This window comes from Xiphophorus hellerii, chromosome 5 (assembly GCF_003331165.1).
Source record: "Xiphophorus hellerii strain 12219 chromosome 5, Xiphophorus_hellerii-4.1, whole genome shotgun sequence".
Classification (NCBI taxonomy): Eukaryota; Metazoa; Chordata; class Actinopteri; order Cyprinodontiformes; family Poeciliidae; genus Xiphophorus; species Xiphophorus hellerii.
Genome location: NC_045676.1, coordinates 12604317 through 12618934, shown reverse-complemented (window position 1 = coordinate 12618934; position 14618 = coordinate 12604317). Strand labels below are relative to the sequence as shown.

The 14618-nt window shown below is 34.8% G+C and overlaps 1 protein-coding gene across 1 annotated transcript in view; it reads left to right on the top strand.

Moving 5' to 3' along the window:
- Window positions 1-14618, top strand: part of LOC116720695 (uncharacterized) — a 69478-nt gene that overhangs the window by 45387 nt on the left and 9473 nt on the right. Inside the window, exons 2-9 of the mRNA XM_032564085.1 lie at window positions 4621-5016; window positions 5649-5801; window positions 5902-5960; window positions 6075-6126; window positions 12055-12444; window positions 12639-12785; window positions 12883-12941; window positions 13095-13675. Of these exons, the coding sequence (XP_032419976.1) occupies window positions 4621-5016; window positions 5649-5801; window positions 5902-5960; window positions 6075-6126; window positions 12055-12444; window positions 12639-12785; window positions 12883-12941; window positions 13095-13223 (1385 nt within the window). The 3' untranslated portion in view covers window positions 13224-13675. The remainder of the gene's footprint in view (window positions 1-4620; window positions 5017-5648; window positions 5802-5901; window positions 5961-6074; window positions 6127-12054; window positions 12445-12638; window positions 12786-12882; window positions 12942-13094; window positions 13676-14618) is intronic.

Here is a 14618-nt window from a genome sequence, read left to right as displayed (position 1 = left end):
TCAGAACTAGAATGATAAGTAAACAGATTTCCTTAAAAATAGATATATACATACCAAATTGTACGATGCATTCAGGAGTTAAAGTATTAACAAATTCATTAAAAAATAAAATACATATTGTAGAATTTTTTTTTTTTTTTGCTTCTGAACCCTACTTGGCTCTGGTGTGCTTCACAATTTGTTACTTAGAAACTTTTCTCAAGAACGGATACGAAACAATTTCTTGGAAGCACGAACAAATATATCAGTTACTGTATATATATTTTTAGATATAAAATTCTGGGTATTTATAACTTCCTACATTTGCACAGAACATCATTTCACCCACAAAATTAAAAACAAGCTTCATACCAACAGCTAACCTTATCACTTGTTAACTGTATGTTTGCTGCAGTTTGTGTCTCATTGCGTGACCTTTCTTCTCAGCATGTATAATTTGCCTCGGACAGTGAAACTACTCAAATCCGCAGGTTCAGTCTCTAAACCTCTGCAGAGGTGTCACCGTCTCTTTGTTACTGTGGGTTTCCTGTTTGACTGAGCAAAGAGGTGGGACCTATCAACTTTCCTACCAACTTTGTGTTATTTCAGGAATTCATGACAACAATGAAGCTGACACATCCTTGATAAACAACGTACGAAGGACTAAGACAAGGCAGAAAACAGCTATGAATAAAACATACATCTTACAAATCACGTCTTGTTCTAAATCAGTAACTATGGAAGTTTTGCAGGTTAAACTTAAACATGGGGAAATTGGGACCACAGGGTTATTTATAAAACACGCTTGATACTTACTGTAAAAGTATTGTCATGCAGGTACGGCTCTGGTCTTTTTTTTTTCTAATTTTGGTTCCAATAACTGGAATTTCTATTTCACTCAATAAACAAAAAGGCTTGACAGAGTGACATATTCTGTACTATTGAACACTGATCCAAGGACAAGAAGTGCAGCCTGTGTATTAATGTCAAAATTAGCACAATCATTTGCAGTAAAAATTTACTAATGTAACTGATTACAAATGCAGAGTTTTGGAAACTTTTCAACTTTTCCTCTTTTGGGATGACAATGTCTACCTATTATAGACTGTTTTGATCTGGTGCATTATAGTTCAATGAAAGAGATTTATTAACTCCTCTTTGCTCAGTAAACTGAAAAGTTTCACTATCAATGTGGCCTGGTAGAAACAGATTGACCAACTTACTTTCTGTATACTCACATCACAAGAACAGACAAAGCTGAAAAGCACCACAACTGAAATCTCTATTTCTATCCAGCTAGATTGACTAGATAGAGCTGATGTGCTAAAAATCCTTGTTCACTTGTGCTGAGATCTTCCAAAGGAAAGCCTGCAGTAATTGTGACTTTGCATCAAAATTGCACCCCATTAGTGGAAACTGTTTTCAGGATCAGGAGTGGAAAACAGTCGAGTAAACTTTTGGTTTAGCAAATCTAACAGGAAACCCACAATGAAAACAACCCCCAAAGCTTCTGCAGACATTTATTTGCAGACAGACTGAATCTGCAGACAAGCTCAATGTTACTGATCATAATTCATCAGTCATTTCAGGGAAGGAATTGTTTTAAGAGACACAAATTATGACAAACATGGAATTGCTCCGTTGCTTTTAATAGAGTAAGTGTTAGGTGATGTTAGCAAGACAAAACTACATCTATACACCAGCTGTATTTCTGGAATAGTTTTATGACAGGGCGATAAATGGGTGTGATTATGGCTTTACCAGTAAAACTTAGATGTCAACCACTGCAGCTTTTTTGTTCATGTTGCCTTTTGAGAGAAATATGTGATTAACAAAAGACTAATGTATACATTTTGAGTCATAACAGGCCACAGAAATGACCACAGACCACCACTAAAAATAATAATTTGGTTCTGTACATCTAATAATTACTTTCATCACGTTTCTGCTTACCTACACAATGTGTGCATATAAGAAAAGCATATAAAAGCAAACCAACAATTGCTGCCTTTTTTTTCTTTGAAATCAATAATGTCTCTTGAAACATCCACACTTTCATCAGAAAAAATTATACTTAAAATAAATCTGTTATTATTATACCTGCATATGCTGTTTGTTGTTGTGGTTTCTTTAAGTTTTCTTTCTCTTTCCACTGGGATATTGGCTTGTGTTTTCTCTATGTTTCTTTTTCTCCACTACTCCTTTTTCTTTCCTTTCAAACCTTTTTCACGCATTTTTCCTCTCTTTTCTCTTTTCTTGCTCATCTCTGTGTCCATTTCATTTAAAATAACAGGGAGGAGAACACACTAACTGGGGAGCTGGTAAAACTTAAATCTAACAGGAAAAAGAATAACTAAAAGAATGAACAAACACAATAAAACCTAATCATACATAAATAAACAGCTAAAAACTGATGTAAATACAGGCAAGTTTGACAGAAACAGAAAACAAAGAAGAAAGAATGAACATAAACAAATAAAAGGTTATCAAAAGTGCAAACTCAGGAGAAAACCAAAAACCAAAGCAACCTGGGATGCTGATATTGATGCCATGTTGAGCCAGTTTTAATTTTCATGTGTAAATATATATAGTATTTGTATATGTGTGTACATGTTTATTTGGTGCAGTTTATAATTTATCTTTTATTTATAAATTGTATTGTTGTAGGCCTATTTTAAACTTTTGTGAAAATATTTTAAAAAATAAATAATCCAATCCAATAATCCAGAATGAATAATCCACCTCTCTTTGTCCTGGCCTGGCACAACCTTTTTGTAAACATCAGGAAGTTGAATGGTCCTGGGTCTATTTGCACAGGTGGCATTGGTGGTCATAGTATTTCACAATTTAAGTTTCAGGCACAGCTCATGTCACAATAGCATTAAGTATGTATATTTTCTTTCATACTTCAATAGCGTTGAGCCATCTTAATGAACAATGCTGCAGATCATTCATATTTTTATTGTGTTTACCCTGTGACACAGTTTACACTTGGACTTGTGATTATAGGGATCAGAATTTCAAGGATGATTTGTAGAGCTAAATGCCATTAAGCAAAAAAACAAAAAGAATGATTATACCTTTGACTTTTTTTAATCTAACACAAAGCAAAATTAATGTTATTTTAACTGTTGTAAACACATTGCAGTACGTTATCTGCCTGAGAAAAAAGGCATTAGACAAACCTAAAAAAGGACTAAGCATTTTCCACTGATATTTCAACTCCAATAACTCCACAGCTAAAAATAGTGTATTCAACCTTGTAATGGGTCAATAATGAACAATATTTTAATTTCCTGACACTATTTTCAAAACTTGGACCCGAGAGTTGGTTTTTGAACTGGTTAACTCAAATAAGTCATTGATTACTTTCAATCTAATGAGCAAATTTTAAAACTTAATGTGACATGAATATAGTGTGTAACTCAAAAGCATTATTAGTACTAATGTAGTGGAGTAGAACGTACAGATGCGTAATGTAAAATGTAGCAGAGTAGAAGTCAAAAATACCCACAATAAAAACTACTTATGTAAAGTACAAATATATGAAAAATCTACTTAAGTACACTAATGAAGTACTTGTACTTCCCTACATCCATCACTATTTCAAGTATTGACTCCAAAATACACCACAGCATCTGATTACAGATTCCACAGTAGAACCATTACTTTTCCATTAGCTTTGAGGGATGTTAGCTGCCACCACCACTATTTCCTGCTAGATTCAGATAGGTTGCTTTGAAGTTGTCAAAACAAAGCAATTTCTTACTTATAACATCACTGGAAAATATACAGTACATGGTCATACAAGATGTATTTAGCGGCAAATGAGAGTGTATCTGACAAACACCTGAATCTAAAGGGGTGTGTGTGTGAGTGTACTTGTGTCTATAAATTTTCTGCATAAGAAGGCTCAATAGTGGGTATGGGTACATTCACTTTGTAATTTGGAATATTAAAAATCATTTTTATAAAAAGATAAATAACACACATTCCACTCACTGTGCAATTTGAGGTAAATAGGCGATGTATAATTTTACCCAGATATAATTTCTCCTCTAAAAGACAACAAACAAATAAAAATATATAACATAATTAGGAAATATTTTAAGGAACTGCACATTGCTATGTATTTTACCTTGTGTTGCCTTTTAACACATTGAATAAAGTTTTTTTTTTTTTAAATATAACTCATCAAATAAAGTACATGGTCTAATCCAAAACTCCTTCAGCAGTTCATCCATTACCCTCACTCTGAATTTTCAAAAAGCTGCAACACCTGAAATACCCCCCAAATTCACATCATGCCCCTAACTCAGCCAAAAGAAACCTCAGAATAAAATGTTCCATTCAAGCAGCCAATCAGCTGCTGCATCTCCTTTAACGGAAAACTCTGCGTCATAACTTCTGCAAATAAAACCTATGAAACTGTCACTTAAATCCAGGTCAGCATCAGTCATGGATGAACTGCTGAAGATTCTCATTGTTCTCTGTGGTAATTTTAAGATTTGCCAATATATAAATAACAATAAGCATGTTTCTTTGCAAAACCTAAGCTATGTTCACAGATTAAATATATGCAACATTTAGGGTTTAAATCTGGAGTAATATTCACATCTTCTAAATGTCGTTGTTTTTTAGGGCTTTTTCCCTGGAGTCATTGCTCCATTTCTGCTTCGATGTTGGAGACGATTGTCCGGCCTGGAGACAACATCACCATTTACTGTGACTGCAAAGTGTCAACTGGAATATATGTAGTTTGGTTCAGGAACTGTTCCCATCAATACCAACCTATTCTTGTTGTAGACTGGAAGACGAGCTCTTATTATGAAAGAAAAATCACATTCCCTCGTTTTAAATTTGTGAAGAATGAGTCGTCCAACTCCTATGACCTGATGATCATAAACGTCACTAATTCTGATGAGGGACTTTATTACTGTGGAACTTTGGAGAACAAGGTAAAGCAACACGAAAACAAAAACCTTTTCTCTCAAGAAGCGTACCTCTATGGCAACATCACCACAAAGATCACACTCTGTAAGTACTCCTTTCTGATTATAGGACAGTAATAACACTGCTGCGTATTTACTGTAGACAAGTTTGAGCAACTGAAAGTTAACTGCATTAAATAGTATCAAATTCATGTTTCACCTAAACATATTTTAGCTCTAATTGTAACATTTTGAAAATGCAAAAAGAAACTTGTTGAAAAATTTTTCAAGTGCTTCGTTAGAGAGAATGATGAGCTGTGTGCATTTACAAAACTAATTGCAAATGAGAATGAGAAAGTTTCCTCAAATGCTTTTCATTGTTTAGCAAATGACTCATCATTCCCGTTAATTATTATCATGAAATACTACAGGTTATCAGAATTTACTGAACCCGCTGTTACAGCTGTAAACGTCCCAGCAGGAGATTTTAAAAATTACCATCTCTTTGCATTAGCCCTATGTTCAATCATTGTAAAGAAAAAATGCATAAATAATTCAATTAATCACGTTTATTTGTAAAGCACATTGCGACAAGGCGATTCAAAGTGCTTTACATCATAGAAACACAAAAATGCATTCATAAAATGCACACAGTCGATAATATATAACATTTTGATAAAACATGATAAAAGGTACTATTTCAATCCTTATCATAATTATATGTTTATTCGTTTTTAGATACAGAAACTCATTTACCACACCGAAATATTTCCATGCCAGTGGAGGAATGTGGTTTGTGCTGGAAGCTGCTCTTTACTCTGTGTCCGGTTTTTTCTGCACTCTCAGCTCTCCTCTCCGCATTTCTTGTTTACCTGCTATGCCAAAAGTCAGGTAAATGCAGTTTTAATGGCTTTTCTCATTTAAAGCTTTGAAACCAAGATTGTTTGTTTCTTTCAATTTTATTACATTGGAGATTTTCTACCATCTGCAGCAACCATCAAAGCTGAGAAAGAGAGAGGAAACACTTTAAGACAAACAGAAGAAGCACAGGTAAAAAAACAAACAACATTCTTGCTTTCTTTTTTTTTTTTTTTTGCTTTAGAAAAAAGTATTCTCTTTAATAAACTTTACCAGATCGTGATGATTCTGAATATTAAATCCTAGGATGAGAATGTGTGTTATGCTGCCCTGGAAATTCATCAGCCATCACAGAGAAGTAAGAGGAAGAGGACGATCCAGAGTTCAGATTTCAGCACATACTCTGCTATCAAGACATTCCAGGAGGAGATTCCTATTTAACTTAGAGGTTAAAACAAAATTTAAAGAGAATTTCTAATTGCTTTCTTTGATTTATGTTCTTCCTCTAACACTGAAATCAAACAAAAATGAGTAACCTTCACAATCACAAATAAATCATTTTCAGAAAACTTTTGATTTGATGGTGTTTAAATCTGTCTTGATCAGAATGAAGCCCTGCTTAGTCATGCATTGACTGTTCCAGACATGGCTGGATGTCTGAAAGCAAATGTCTTCATCTCACCTGGACAGCTTTGACAAAAACATCAGGGAAATTTCCAACAAATTATGCTCTTCTAATGACTATATTTTTATTTTAGATTTCAGTAACAGTAAAAACATGTATTTCATTTTATTTGATTTTCGACATTAAAATATATTTGTAGGCTCTTTCAATGTCATTAACTTTAACCTGAATTGCATTTCTAATGACTAGAAACATTTTAACCCCAGATTTTCTGTGATCACGTTTATTTACGACCTGGTTTCATTACTAAAATCATTTCTAAAATCTTAACTACAAGAATCAAAAAATAAAACATGAGTCACAAAAAGTTTTAAAAATGTCATACTCAGATTAATTAAATTAGAGGCTCCTGCATCCTCAGGTCACATTAATTACAGTATTAATGTACACAGCTGTTGAGCAGATTAAAAAACTTCACAATATAGCATAAAACATAAAACATAAAATGTTATCTCATTTTTGTACAAAAGGAGAGGTGGCTGTAACTCCCATCTATGCAGTAACATTCACCTCTTTATGCCTGGAAACCCTGAAATATATGAACTCCATATAGATAAGGAGTGATGCTTCTCTTCAGACCACATTAGCAGCTCAGGTAGAAGATGGAGGAGATTGATCTTTTAACCCAGCACATAAACATATACATTTTAGATTTTAATCAGACAATAACTTAAAAAAAACACCTGAACTATACCTTTACATTAACGTTGTCAGCAATCCTTTAATTATTTATTAATCTAAAATAAAAAAGATGACATGTGTATGACTGCAGCCACAACACAAATCTAAAGTAAAAAGTAATTTTAAAAAAACAATAGAACTCTGTCAAAATAATCAACAACTGTTGGGATCCTCATCATTTCAAAGATTTTTTTTTTTTTTTTGCCTGGAGGTTGAGGACAGAGATTTCAGTTTGACCGGTAAGACTTCTTTGATTCGTGACTCTCTTGGCCTGTCAGGCCTCAAGATTTAGACTCTGTAGGATCTGCTTTTTGGTCCATTTTCTGGTCATGGTGATGCTTTAGGGCTGCCAAAGTCATTCTGGATTCCAGATACAGCAGATAATGCTTTGAGTCTTAAAATGTCAGACATTTCACTGATACCTGCAAGCTCTATACAACAAACGTACCCGGAGTTCCTTTTACGCTACCCCCGCCCCCACCCCCAACTCCCCCTTCATTGGTGAGAAAAAGTCCTGTAAACACCGTTACGCATGAGAGCGCACAGAACCTGACTTTGACGCAGCAAAGGCGCACAGATTACGCGTGGTTACGCAAGCAGCTGGGGGATTCATGTCAAAACAAACCCCAAAATGTCTTATATCCTTATGACGGGACAGGTGTTGGCTACACATCGGTGGCTTTAGATTTAGTCTCCGAGTTGACCAGTTAGAAATATTCCAGAAAGAATACAGGCATGTCAAAATGAGCTCAAGTCGCTCTCTGGATATTATTGGCTCGGAAAAAGCCATTTCACAACATTATTGGTCGAATGCGGTGTCAATCAAAGGGGAGGGGCTCTAGGCTGCCCAATAAAAGCGTCATAATGGACACCGGCAGAGTTTCCATTTTGTTTGGCTATAGAAATTATTTTTAAGTCACACTTCTCCTACTCGGTCTGAGGCATTAAACTGTAGTTACAGCAGTTCGCCACCAGAGGGCATATAGATCACAGTGAGCACTACGGATTCAGCGAGCGAACAGCAATTCATCGCAGATCACCGACAGAGACCGGCAGGCGCGCACTGTCGCTCTTGTTTGTGTTAACAGTTTTCATCAATAAAAGCACCTGCTAAAATCACACTGATTAACTATTAACTAAGAGTGCAACACATAGTATTAACTTGCTTAAAGTTTAAGCATACACTAAAATTAATCTCAAAATTATCTATCTATCTATCTATCTATCTATCTATCTATCTATCTATCTATCTATCTATCTATCTATCTATCTGTCTGTCTGTCTGTCTGTCTGTCTGTCTGTCTGTCTGTCTGTCTGTCTGTCTGTCTGTCTGTCTGTCTGTCTGTCTGTCTGTCTGTCTGTCTGTCTGTCGACTTCCACCAACAAAGGCAAGCTCATAAAACATATTTTTAAGGGAACTGTTTAAAAATAATTTCAGAAAATGTCACAACAAAATATCTGAACAGCCATTTAACATTAAATGATTTATTCATAAAGCACTTAAATTTTCAACCAGATCAAAGTGCTGAAAAGTAGCTATAAAAAGATGCCAGTGTCTATCTCTAGTGTCAAAAAGGCGAGAGGCGGGGTACACCCTGCAGGAAATAAGGAGTGCAATGCACAAAGCAAACAAACAGTAGTTGATATCTTAAACTGCGTGTAAGGTCAAAGAGTAAAAATACATTTGCAAATAAGATTTTAAAGCAGCTGTTGAAGGAAACTGTCTGAAGTGGCAATGTATTCCAAGATTCAGTAACTGTGATGGCAAAAGGTCTCAATCTATAAGCAGTGATCATTTCAGGCAGATTTTTTTCTTACTTTATCCTGAAGAAAGTAGCTGATATAAAACTGAAACAGAGAATCAAGAACTATCCATCCCTTCATTACACACTTATCCCTAATGGGATCACAAGGGGTGCTGGTGCCTATATCCAGTGGTCAACAGGCGAGAGGCGGGGTACACCCTGGACAGGTCACCAGAATAAATAACTACACATAGGAAAAATATACCTTTTAACTACATCTTATCACAAATTGTTCAGTTATTAAGTTGGTGTACACAAGATGCAATTTTAATTAGTTTCGAATTTTTCAGCTCATTTGCTTGCTTTGATCAATGTGTGTGAGCTACTGAACTAAAAAGTTAATAATCACAAAGACAATTTTCCTCAGTGAAAAACTTGCCATAAAGTATTCTAAAGAAATACTCACCTTTTTAAGATGCTATTCTTTATATTTGAATTGCTACCTATATATATATTTTTTGTAGTCAATGGGGATTCAAAAATCACCAAAACCTTTCTATATCTGTTATCATTTATTTGCCATCACAGTATGACTGATGTTTAGCAATCCCAATGCCCTTTAGTAGGTGACAACAAGCTAAGAAAGGTTATTTCCAACCAGAGGTGGGGACTCGAGTCACATGACTTGGACTCGAGTCACATGACTTGGACTCGAGTCAGACTCGAGTCGTTAAAATCACGACTTGAGACTTGACTTGAAAAAATGCTCAAAGACTCGGACTTGACTTTGACTTTCATGCCATTGACTTGGGACTTGACTCGACTTGAAGCTGTTTACTTGAAAAGACTTGATATTTTTTACTCAAAGTCTTAAAATTTAAAACACATTATTTATAAAGTGGCGTCATTAATTAATTTCACTCATTCCGTATCAATATGCGCAGACCGTCACTATGTTTTTCCTCTCTCCTTATGTATGTATGTGTACGTAGCTGCAGCACAACCAATCAAATTAACAGGATTTGGACGTTTAAAAAAACGCAGCAAAGCTACAGAGCTCAGGGAACGAAATACGAAATAACCGCTCGAATATGCTTCCGCGAGTAATTTCTTTTGGCTACGTAGGTTATGAACTTTCGACTAAAAAACGAACTGCAACTTGTAAAACATGCAAGAAGAGAATATCGGATGGAGATGCCACGACGTCCAACTTTGTCCGGCATTTGAAGCTTCACAAAGATCGGTAGGTGGCACTTTTCTTTTGCTGTAAGATAGTTGACTTTAGCTAACTTCGTGTTAGCATGTGTACTCCGGGTTAAATTGGTGACGATTTACCATAAATCCGGTCCTTCAAATGCCTCCACAAATAATGTGCACCGTGTTAGCTCAGGAAGCCGGTGGATAGTGACCGGGGCTCCGGAACAGAAAGCAGATTCTGGACCTGAACACAGGGAACAGAGTCTCTCTGTCCCATCATGATGATGAGCCGGGTCTAGTATCATCTAAGGATGGTTGGTGTATTTGAAGACATCTACGTTGGGAAATTATATTGACAATATATTGTTTACTGCAGTCAGTGCATTAAGTCAACTGTTTTTGACTTAATGCACTGACCGGCGTGACTGTCACATGTCGCACAGAACCCATTTCCAAGTAGTATAGCTTTGCTGGGAAAAAAAAAAAAAAAGACCAAATACAGTGACTGTCCCAAATAAATTTTGTGTTTAGAATATCTGTCCCATATTTACGGAGGACTGAAACTAACATACTTAGAAATAAAAGCAGAAAAATAAATGCACCAGACCTTCCTGAGTTTACTTGTGATAACTTCATTTATACTTATTTCATTTTTTGAAAACTATGATTGCTGTAGTGTTGATGTTTATTTATGAATAGAAGGAGTAAACTGAAGTCAAATGTAATTCATGAAAGGCTGTAATTTATTTTCTGACATCTGTTTACTTCTGACAGATTTGAAGAATACCAGATGAATAAGAGGATCACAAATGAACCTCAAATACATATTTTAAAAAGAACAAATGGTCTAATATTTGAATTTTATGTATAATTGCAAATTATTAAAAAAAAAACACGACTCGAAATGACTTGAAATTAAAGGTTCCTGACTTGAGACTTGACTCGACTTTTGCCTTCTTTACTTGAGACTTGACTCGGACTTGAGGACAGAGACTTGAGACTTACTTGAGACTTGCAACACAGTGACTTGGTCACACCTCTGTTTCCAACTGTACAGGAAATAATTTTAAAAATCACACTGGACTTTACAACAACAACAAAGGAACAAAACAAAAAGACAGGGCAATTTTCTCAGGAGAGAGATTCTTTGTGGGGATTTTTTTTCTCATTGGTTTGCTACAATTCTGTGTGTTTTACTGAATATATTTACAAAACAAACTAAAATGCTATGAATGTAGCTATATACTTTGTGTTAGAATTTGATGATCGAATTTATTGTCTTTTACATCATAAAAGTGCGCCTGAAGTTGTTAAATATATTTATGGGACGGCAAATTTAAGTATCTATTTTTTAATTGTATGAGACTAAGTTTAATAAATAGGAAGTGAATGTGAACTTACGTCAAGTTAACTAATCAAAATATCTGTTCTAATCTTACTCTCTAAACTTCCAATCTAATTTTTGACAAGTTAAACTAAATGTTTTGGAAATTTCAAATAGTTCAATTCCTCCAAGACTTGTATAAACTAAGTGGCTTTAAGGTTTATTTACAACTAATTCCTAACAAGATCTTTAAACTGTTCTGTCTGATTGGAATGTCTTGTTGTTGTTAGCAGTTCAGGATCTACAGTAAAGTCTCACAGAGTAGAAACAATCATAAAACAAAACCATCCAACTTTGTCCACAACTGAAGTAAAAACCACAGATTAAAAGGTGCCGTTCCACCAGCCAATCAGAAGCTGCATTTTGTGAAATGGAAAAGCTTTCACATCAGTGCATCCGCCAACGAAAGCTTGAAACTGCCCTTCGGCTCTAGATCAACATCAAGCATGAAGCAGCTTCACAATGCTCTGGTGGTTTGCATTGGTAATTTGAACTCTTTGTTTATTATAGGATGGTAGTTGAACATTTAAAGTTTGAATGTTGTTCAGTTAGAATTTATCTGAAGAAGTTTTTATTATTGTATTTTTGTTTCAGGAGTTGTTTTATGGAGTCATTTGTCTATTTCCACATTAGTAGTGGAGAAAACAGCCAGACCTGGAGAAAACATCCTTCTCTACTGTGACTGCAAGCAGTCATCTGGAGTGTATATTGTTTGGTACAAGAATTCTTCACATGAAGACAAACCAACTCTTGTTCTATATGTAAGGATTGATTTAGGAACTGAAAAGAAATTTCCTCATTTAAAATTTCTGAAGAACTTTACGTTTGATTCCTATGACCTGCTGATCATGCATGCTAGCAATTCTGATGAAGGGCTCTATTACTGTGGAACTGAAGAGACAAAGTTGGAGATAGACAGAAATAAAAACATTGGGTCGAAGACAATTCACCAATACGGCAACATCGCCACCAAGATCAAACTCTGTAAGTTTTTCCTTTTTATACTACTGACTACAAACTGATTATATATATATATATATATATATATATATATATATATATATATATATATATATATATATATATATATATATATATATATATATAATCTAAAAATCACAAAAAAATAATGGCGTTTAAATTCATAAACATTGCTTGCTGCTTTGTGTTTGATACAGATTCCAGTGTTGCTCCTTCAAATACAACCATGTCTTATGAGCAGTGTGGTTTGTGCTGGAAGCTGCTCTTTGCTCTGTGTCCTGCTGTTTTTATTTTTTCCACCTTCTTGACCTCAACTTTTGGTTTTCTCCTTCGCTGGAAAACAGGTACTGGTAAAGGAATCCTTCCAAATTTACGTTTAGAATGCATTTTTTTGATTCTTAACTCGCACCATTCCTGTTTTCATTCCTGTTGCTGCTGCAGAAATGCCTCGTGATAAGGAGGAGAAATGTGACTCCATGAGACTACCAGAAAAAACAGAGGTAATTAAATAACCTAAATAATTCAAACAACTATATTTCATTGACCTGGTAAAGTGTAGTTAGAGTTTTCTGTGATGGATCACAATTTTTACTACACATATTTTATTAGTCAACAATGTTGCCATCTTTGCAAATAAAAATGTTTAATTTTAGGGGAACGATGTGTACTTTGCTGCCCTGGAAGTCCATCTGGCATTTCAGAAAAAAAAGAAGAGAATAATCCACACATCAGACTTCTGCATCTTTACTGATGTCATATACAACATGAAAGTCGAAGATTAAAATGTTCTGATGTCAGTGTTTGTTAATTTGGTTATGAATGAATGAATGAATGAATGAATGAATGAATGAATGAATGAATGAATGAATGAATGAATGAATGAATGAATGAATGAATGGCAAACTAATAAAAATACTCAGTTATAATTGCTGCCAGCTGCAAATTAAAACATGTTCACAAGTTTGACCATCAAAACAAAATTATTAAAAAATGCAAGCAAACAAAATAAATAGGGCAAAAAATCTTTGTGCATAAGGTTTTCCTTCATAATGCTAAATGTATTTCTGCTGCACTTCCTGTCTTTGTTTTTTGATCTCTCTTCTTAACATGTTTAATGTGCTTTGGACAGTGAAACTGCTGTAACCTAAAAGTGCAGTCTGTCCTCTGCAGAAGTGTGAGGGGCTCTTTGTCATTGTGGATTTCCTGTTTTACTGAGCAGTGACTGTGTTTGAAGGTTGAGACCTTAAGCAGCAGGTTAGTTTGTTTGTCTTGGAGCTCTTTAGGTTGCCTTTGTACTCAGAAAGCTTTTACCATGAAATAATACTGAACATGTATGAACTTTAGGAATTTATAAGTTGAAGGTCAAGTTTTAGAATTATATACATGTAAAATACATTTTAAAGGCAGAATATGAATTCACATGACAGTTTAAGACTAAATAGAAAAAGAAAACCTATGGAACACCAAAAGTGACAAAATTCCAAAATCAAGCAAACAACCCCAGATTCTAACAAAGACAATAAAATAATAATAAAAAAGAGTAATTCACCAGCTAGGTTCTTACAATTTAATTTTTATACAAATGACCAAAAAACAAAATAATAAAGGGCAAGAGTTAATGCATTTTTAATGTCAGCTTGTTTTAACAAATTGAAGGCAAAAAATAGGCTATTTGGGATGGTCATATGAAGAGCACATTAACATAGTTTCCACCATAATGATAAAAACAAATTTTCTTGAGAAGTGGATTAAGTAAAATTTTAGTTCCTGAAGTCAATAGACCAAAATTAAAAGCAAAGTGTGTCAAAGAGCAATAAAGAAATTATCTTCAAGCCTGCCATCTCTATACATTACAAACCAATTAATACATTACAAACCAATTAATCTAGCCACAGCCTGGGTGTGTTGTAGGAATTCCATTTCAAATGGTTTCCTACATGGTCACATGTGGGGTACCCCAAGGTTCAATCCTAGGGCCCCATTTATTCAATATTTATATGCTCCCACTAGCTCAGGTTATAACAGGAAATAATATTAGCTACCATAACTATGCAGATGACACACAGCTCTACATTACGATGTCACCAGGTGACTCAGAGCCCATCCAATCACTGAACACATGCTTAGAACAGATAAATGTGTGGATGTGCCAAAACTTTCTCCAGCTGAACAGAAAC